Source organism: Chelonoidis abingdonii, unplaced genomic scaffold (assembly GCF_003597395.2).
Source record: "Chelonoidis abingdonii isolate Lonesome George unplaced genomic scaffold, CheloAbing_2.0 scaffold0516, whole genome shotgun sequence".
In the NCBI taxonomy this organism is placed as follows: Eukaryota; Metazoa; Chordata; order Testudines; family Testudinidae; genus Chelonoidis; species Chelonoidis abingdonii.
Window position 1 is genome coordinate 23090 of NW_027424777.1, and position 8893 is coordinate 31982.

At 44.2% G+C, this 8893-nt stretch overlaps 1 protein-coding gene across 1 annotated transcript; it reads left to right on the forward strand.

The window, feature by feature from the left end:
- The first annotated feature begins 7130 nt into the window (after positions 1-7130).
- On the forward strand, positions 7131-8118 carry LOC116830446 (olfactory receptor 6M1-like). Its single transcript, XM_032789926.2, has one exon. The coding sequence runs from the start codon at positions 7192-7194 to the stop codon at positions 8116-8118; it is 927 nt and encodes a 308-aa protein (XP_032645817.2). The 5' UTR covers positions 7131-7191.
- The last annotated feature ends 775 nt before the right edge of the window (positions 8119-8893 follow it).

Here is an 8893-nt window from a genome sequence, read left to right on the forward strand (position 1 = left end):
CTAATCAGGTAAGCCCCGCCCCCAACTCAGGGCTCAGCCTCTCTCCCAGCACACGGCCCCTAGCAGCCTTCACACACACTCACTCACACACAAACTCCACAATACAATCCACAAACTACAAAAACCTGCTCCTCCAACAGAACTCCCACTGAAACTCCCTTGCAAAACTCCCTGTTAGCAGCCCCTGGTCGCTTGTGCACAGCTTTATAAAGTCCTGGTCAGTCCCAGAACAACTGCTGTTCTCCATCCAGAGGCAGCTAAATTTTGGCGGGTGGGTGAAGCCAGCCCTGCGCACATGGCCCTTTGAGGCACCGTAAGATGAATTAGAGATGGACATAGCTTACCCTTGGGAGCTCCCTCTGAACTTTTGGGAAAGTGAGAAATATTTTGACAAGTTACAGAGTGGAGAAAGGAAAAGAATAAATATGTGTCTGTGCTCAAGGTCACAAAGAGGGGCACAAGAAATTCCAAATTTCCAAATATCCAAAAGTTTCAAAAACCAAACCACGACAACACCAGCAACACCAAGAAAGGTGGAACTCATTTGCACAGGAAGATGTTAAGTTCAAGAATTGACCAAGACTAACCTCCAAACTATTTGCAGGGGGTCAGAGTTCAAGTTCCTGCTCTTCCAGAGTGAGAGGAAGAACTTCAAAGGGGGTCTCCCACATACCAGGTGATAGCTCTAACCACCAGACTACTGGCTTTTCTGGGATAGATCTGCCTCTTTCTTACAAGAAATTCCATCATGGCCCTGAAAAACCTTCCCAAATTTCCCAATGACATTGTCATTGAAACTGATATGCTTCTGCAAAACATTTTGGTTTGGTGAAAAACAATTTTTTAAAATGGAAAATGTTTTTTCTTGAATATTTTTTGATCAGCTTGTTTGAGAATGGGCTTCAGACACAGGAGACCCAAGTTCTTCCTCCTTCTTTCCCACTCTCTCCAACCAAGTTATTCTTAAGAGAACAATTTTCTCTGTAAGGTTCTCCACAGAGCCCCTTTTACCTCCTTGCTCCTCAAGCTGTAGATGATTGAATTTATCATGGTCATTACCACTGTGTAGGAAAGGGGAAGGAACCTGAACTCCAGTCCAGGGAGTAGCTGGATATGAGTTGTAAGTACATAACACTAGCAGAGCACTAGAATAGTGCCATCATGATGAGGTGAGAGGAACAGGTGGAGAAGGCTGGCACCTGCCCTCCACCAATGGGATCTTCAGAATGGTGCCTGTGATACATATGTAAGACCCCTGTGAAGAGCAAGGGCAGGACAGTGATGAGTGTGCTGCTAGCTAGGATTGCGATAGCGTCTGGAGAAATGTTGACGCAGGCCAGCTTTAGCACCAGAGGGAAGTCACAGAAGAAATGGTCAATCTCAATAGGCCCACAGAATGCCAAGATGAATATCCAAGCCATGTTTCCCAGTGGGATGAGGATGCCACGCAGCCAGGAGATCAGTGTCAGCCATACGCATGCCCCCTTGCTCATTCTGGCCATTTAGTGCAGCGGGTGGCATATTGCCATGCAATGATTGTAGGACATGGAAGAAAACACTTGACTGTATCCAAGAAAAGGAGGAAATACATCTGTGTGGCATAGCCAGCGAAGGAGATAGATTTATCCTCTGAGAATTGGCACTGCATAGCAATGTGCCATGGACCCTTTGGGTGAGATATTCAAAAGCACCTGAGGGTACGTCTACAGTGCAATAAAAAATCTGCAGCACTGAGTCTCAATTGACTTGGACTCATGGGGCTTGGGCTGCAGGGTTACAAATAGCAGCAAGGATGTTCCTGCATGGCGTGGAGCCCAGACTCCGAGACTTTTCCCTCTTACCAGGTTTCAGAGCCCAGGCTCCAGCCCGAGTGGGAGCATCTGCACTGCAGTTTTATAGCCCCATGAGCCCAAGTTAGCTTACCCAGGACAGCTATGGCCACGCGTGAGTTTTTATTGCAGTGTAGATGAACTCTAAGTCATCTACGAGCAAGCATCCCATTCATGCTCTGATACTTGTGACAATCCCACACTTACATGGTGAACAGCAAAGGGCTGTCAGATTCAGGGATTTTCCCATTACTCAGACTCAATGTTCTGGGGTCACTGAGAGACTCAGTATGTCAGGGAAGTCTGGAAGGGTCACAGATACTTAGTACAAATATACTGTGATGGGTTGGATCACAGAAATCCCCTTTGGGACTGCCACCAGAATTATCTAGCTATTTGGACTCCCTCCTCAGACCCTACACTCCCAGCACTCCCAGCTATATTTGAGAAACCACCAACTTCCTGAGGAAACTACAATGCACTGCTGACCTTCCTGAAAACACCATCCTGGGCACCATGAATCTAGAAGCGTTTTACATCAATATTCCACATGAGGATGGACTACAAACTGTCAGGAACAGTATCCCTGATGAGGTCACAGCACGCTGGTGGCTGAGCTTTGTGACTTTGTCCTCATCCACAACCATTTCAGATTTGGGGACAACTTATACCTTCAAGTCAGCAGCACTGCTATAGGTACCCACATGGCCCTACGATATGACAACATTTTTATGGCTGACTTAGAACCACGCTTCCTCAGCTCTTGCCCCTAGCACCCCTCCTCTACTTGCGCTACATTGATGAGAACTTCATGGTCTGGACCCACAGAAAGGAGGCCCTTGAAGAATTTGACCTGGATTTCAACAATTTCCACCCCACCATCAACCTCAGCCTGGACCAGTCCACACAAGAGATCCACCTCCTGGACACTACAGTGCAAATAAGTGATGGTCACATAAACTTTACCCTATACCAGAAACCTACTGATCACTATACTTACCTACATGGCTCCAGCTTTCATCCAGGACACATCACACCATCCATTGTCTACAGCCAAGCCCTAAGATACAACAGAATATGCTCCAAGAAGAAAGTCCAGGATATACACTTAAAATTGCCTTCACCAAACCAGGACACTCCATCAGAGAAGTAAATTTCATGATGGAAATGGCCATCCAAATACCCCAAGAAAATCTGCTTCAATAAAGGAAAAAACCCACCAACTACACATCCCTAACTATCACTTACCACTCCACACTGGAATCTGTTTGGGGTATCACCAAACAATTGCAATCCATACTTTATGGGGACCACATCCTGAAAGAAATCTTTCCCAGATCCCCTCTTATGGCCTCAAACAACCTCCCACCGCAGCCAACCTCTCTAAGCTCATGATCAGAAACAAGTTCCCCACAGACCAGGACACAACAAATCAAATGACAGCAGATCCTGCTATGACAGATGCAAAGCCTGCAGATATATCTTCACTGTTAAGTGGATCAATACCCTCCAACACCTTCCAAGATCCATCCATACGTCCTATCAATGCCTATCACAACATAAAGAGTACCTCATCCAGTGCATTAAATGCCCCAACGACGACTTGGTGAAGCCAGACAACTTCCTCGCTAACAGACAACCCCCCAACTTGAAGCAAATATTCACCAGCAACTACACACCACACCACAGAAACACCAACCCAGAAACCAATCCCCTAGGCAAACCTCGTTGCCTACTCTGTCCCCACATCTACTCTAGCATCACCATCAGAGGACCCAAACCAACATGTGCAAGGTGAGAGGTGGCACCTTGCAATGTAGAGGGGTTGCACCTCAATACATCAGGAGTGATGTGTATCTTGTTGTACCTGTGTATAAGAATGAATCTCTGCGGTGGTGTCTTTGTGCCTAGGGGGTAGTGGAGTGTCCTGCCACTGACTGAGCTGTGTCCATTATCAGGGAGCACATATGTTCTAGCAGAACTGTAGACATCTGATCTCGGGAGCTAGAGACTGTGTTTCGTTTGACAATAAACCTGGCCGGATGCCTTCGTACCTTATTGCAGTCTGTGGTCATTGGGGGTTCTCTCGGGGTCTGCTGTGTTAGCTACCTGCGCAAAGCCAGGGCAGCAGACAAAGGGAACACACGCACACAGCCAACATTAGATAGGTCAGAGCACCACATTGGTGGCATCTGACAATACAAATAACTGTGCAGTTCAGTCAGTTATGGATAAACTACCTCCATGGTAAAATTCCTCCTAACCTCCGAGTATATACCACAAGTAACTTCCAACAAACTGAGTCATTTAACCATTCAGATTGTTAACAACTATGGTATGATCCTGCACCATTCAAGTCAACAGAGTTTTCCACTGACTTGAGTAGGAGCAGAATCAACATCTCTGTGCCAGCCCTATCTAGCTGGATGTCTGAGGTCCTCATTTTCAAAAGTGACCAGTGGTTTTTGGTGCTTTGGTTTATGGATTATTTATTTATTTATTGTGTCCAACCTGAGACACACTGAGGGCTGGCTGTTCAAAAAGGGTGGAGCACCCACCACTTTTTCAAATTATGTCCCTTTATGGATAATGAAAGATGAGCATTAGAACTAATTTTCTGCAAGGTCCAGTTGCAAAGTTGAGACTGAATTTGGATAAACAGTGCTCTTTATTTGTTCTGATTGCTTCAGAAGCTGGTGACATAAGGCACTTCAGGAAAAGTTGGTGGACTGTCTTCCCAAAAACTTTCAGCAACTAATTAGTTCCAAGACTTCCCCAATTCACAATGTTTTGTTTGTGTAGATGCCTCAAAGGGACACAGCTTGTCTTTTTGTCATTAAAACCTTTGTTTCTTGGTAATTAAATCTTCTGGGAATAAAGTTAAGGAAAGTTCATTTAGTTTGGCACTGGTTTTGAAGCTGGGAATTAACCTCTGATAACTTGTTTCTGCGATAGAAGATTAGAAGCTGCTGAAATTTCTTTTCTTTTCTTTTCCAGTGTGCCAACATTGAGATGAGTGGGCTTTTAGGCCAAGATTTTCTAAAATGGCTAATAACTTTGGATACTAGAGTGCCCAACTTGAGACACCTGATTTTTTAAAGGACAGATGTCTAGCACTTCTTAAAAGCAGCCTCTTTTTAAGGCATGTCTGTGTGGGCTGCCAGAAATTGGGGCATCCAGAGTCTCTAGTCAGTTTGTAAAATCTTTGCCCCTAAATTTTTTTTTCGTGACCTCTTTTCTTGTCCAGCTAAGAAGGACTATTCCATGAATCCAACTCTCCTGTTCCTTGCCCCCATATACCAAACGCCTTCCAAGACCAATTCAAAGACAGGGTCTAGCATTGGCAGGAGCTGTAGAAATACAGCAAGATTCTGACAGGTCAGCAATGGACCAGATCTTCGGCTGGTGCCAGATCTTCAGCTAGTGTAGATCAATCAAGACCCCAATGATTTCCATTGAGCTCTGCTGATTAACACCAGCTGTGGATTGGATCCACTGACTTTAATGTCAAGTTATACTAGCTGAGGATCTGTCCTATTTACTTCAGTGAGGGGACAACTGATTTTCACTAGCTGGGGATCTGGCCCATTGACTTTGATGGAGCTATGCCAAGTTATCACATCTGAAGACTGACTCGTTAACCATCTATTGTCCAATATATCCAGCGCACTTTGTGTCTTTGGTGCATTATGAAATCTGTGCCAGAAGCATCTGGGTAACGTGTACTTATTGATTTACCTGCCTTAAGCTGGGACCTTTTACATCACTTCCTGATTTAGGATAGGGGCAACATTTAGATGGGGCACCAAAAATGAATACCATAACTGTAGGAAATAGCATGTGTGATGGTGACTCAGCCACTACTTACCCAAACGCCCTGGTGCAGCACTAGTGGGGGTTTGTGTGTCAGGAGCAGTGTGCATGACTCAGTTCGTGTTTTCCCCTCACAGTCATGCTGAGCCCAGTACCCCAGCATGATGCTGGGGGGTGCCTTGTTGCAAGGAATGCTGTGGGGTTCAATAGATGATGCTCTCCCCTTACAGTCAGTGCTGAGCCCAATGCCCCTTCATGGTGCTAGGGAGAATTGTGCTCCGGGGAGCAGAATGGAATGTCCTCATCACCAAAGCCAGTGCTGAGTACAATTCAAGGAAGGGCTGTGTTTTCAGAGTGTTGTTGTCCCAAAGACATTAGCCTATCTGAATTGAGTTTAGATGGTGCAGGTATATGGTTCCCTAGGTACCCAACAGTATGAATTTTAAATAACCACCTTCACTCCCTGTTTGTGATATTCTGGGAATGGAGATGAACACTTTGGATGTAACAAAGGTAAGGAACTAGGAATCAAGAGGAAAATATAAATAACAAAGGGCACTTTTCCCCCCGCGTATGTACACAGAATCTTGGGAGATAGAAAGATGGGAGACAAACTCGGGATGCACAGACACAGAGACAGATTTCCATGGGAGTCAGAAGCCAAGGCCTCAACCATATTACACCTATGGTGTAAGGTAAAACATTCCAAAATTTGTTTTTGTGCATGATTTTTTAAAGAGCATTGAAGAGTGAAAGGGATTGAAATGAGTAATTCTATCTGTGTCTAACTCCCTGCCTCACTTCCTCTATCTATCTATTCCCATGCAGATTCATCTATGTATGTGTGTTTCTGTCTGATTATTCATGTGTGTATAGATACTTTTGGATATCTATGTACCAATCTATCTGTCAAAACTGATACTGCATAAAATATGTCTGATACTAAAAGAAACGTCACTCATTTCAACAGAGGCATGCCAGGAAAGCTCATGCTACAATACGTCTGTTATTCTATAAGCTGCCACAGGACTCTTTGCTGTGTTTCCTAATAGAAACATATCTTGGCTTCTAGTTCTTTCTGTCATTGTGCTAAACTGGGAAGCAGTTATGAGGCCACTATAGGACCCCTTGAGAGGTTGATTGCATTGTTGGTTTTCTGATCCCACCCGGAGAGAGCTTAGCAAAAAGTTTTAGAATGAAGGTTTATGTTCAATTGAACGTCGTAAATATTAATAATTTTTTCTCCAGTTGTGGTTAAGAGAATGGAAAAACTTCAATGGGAATGTAAAATAGATTATTTTTCCCTAAAAATTCTATATTTTTGAAAATATCAAGATTATGTCAACTTTTTAAAGTGTCATAAATTTTTATGAGCTCTGTAACTGGCCAGGAAAACCCTAGAAACAGTTATTTAGTTTGTTTGTATTCTCATTATTATTTTATTTTATTGAAATCAATTTGTCAAAAACTTGACATTCGGGCTTTTTCAACTTCCTCTATTCTGCAGCTGAAAGCTGAAATAAGAAAGAACAATCAGAGCAATGTGGTGATGGAGTTTGTCCTTCTGGGCTTCTCGCTGTCACAGCCCATGGAGTTCCTGGTTTTCATGCTGCTACTGGCCATCTTTGCCTTGACTCTAATGGGGAACATGGCCATCATCACCGTTGTGTATGTGGATCCCCGCCTTCACACTCCCATGTACTTTTTCCTCTGCAACCTCTCCCTCTTGGAGATACTCTTTGTCCTCTCCATCACTCCAAAGATGCTGGGGAACCTGCTCTCCCAGGCCAAAGCCATCTCCTTTTGGGGCTGCATCACCCAGTGTTACTTCTACTTCTTCCTGGGCACTGCGGATTTCATCCTCATCGCCATCATGTCCTTCGACCGCTACATGGCCATCTGCCACCCGCTCCACTACCCTGTCATCATGAGTGGGCGTGTTTGTGTCTTTCTTGTCATGGGTTGTTGGTTGGTTGGGTTTCTCTCCACCCTTTGCCCACTTATTTTGCTGTGCCAGCTTCCTTTCTGTGGCCCCAATGTGATAAACCATTTCTTCTGTGACTATGCCCCACTAGTGATGCTATCCTGCGTCGACACACACTTCCTCCTCATGATCGAGTATGTCCTTTCCTCGGTGGTTCTGCTCACATCCTTGTCTGTTACTGCAGTGTCCTATCTTTACATCATTGTTACAGTCTTCCACATCCCCTCATCCACAGGCAGGCGAAAAGCCTTTTCCACCTGCACCTCCCACATCACAGTAGCCTCTATCCTCTATGGCAGTGTCATCTTCATGTATGCTAGGCCCCCCAGTCAGGGCCACTCCCTGGACCTCCAGAAGGTCGTGGCTGTGTGCAATGTCATAGTGAGCCCTTTATTGAATCCTTTCATTTATACCTTAAGGAACGAAAAGGTCAAAAAGGCCCTCAAGGAATACTTGACTAGAAAGAGCTCTATTCTGCAACCAAAGACTTAATACACATACATCTTCATCTCAGTAATGAATTGCTGCTTTATCCATTGAGTGTCATTGCTATTTAGTGGAGTGGAAGCTTGACTTAGGCTCAGGATTCCTGGGTTCTATTCCTCGACCTGCTGTGTGACCTTAGCAGGGTCTGTTTCCCCTTCCATTCTTTTTTTCATTTAGGTTGGGATTTTCCAAACATCTAAGTAATTTAAAAGCTCAAGTCCCAACTCCTCAATCAATCCATTGCTTTTGACATCCCTACTCTTAGACTATATTGTCTCCCGTTATCATCTGTTTAGATAGTGCCTAGCACAATGGGGTCCCAATCTCTGTTCACAGGGACTCATGTAGCATAAATAAAAAGAGTTCCTGGGGATTTCAAAGGGGTCTAATGGAGTTAATCACCCATCTTCTATTAAATTGCAATGAGATTTGATGGTGAGGGGCCATTGTTTTCAATGGATGCTAGGAATTTAGGTGCTTTTGAAAATCCCACTGCCTAAATACTTTTGAAAATATGGCCCTTGGTGCCTAACTCTCAATGATTTCAATGGAAGATAGGCAACTAGGCACTTTTCAAAATCCCACTAAGTGTCCATCTGCATGTTTAAGTGCCTAAATACCATTAAAAATCTGGCCCAACTCTTTTAGGCTTCATTGCAAATCCCAAATACTCAGTGTCTCAGTATTAATAGTCAGAATGAGCTCTTCCTCATAGATTCATAGATTCTAAAAGGTTCATTGTAAAACTCTTCTCTGGCCACCTGAATAACACAGCTCATAG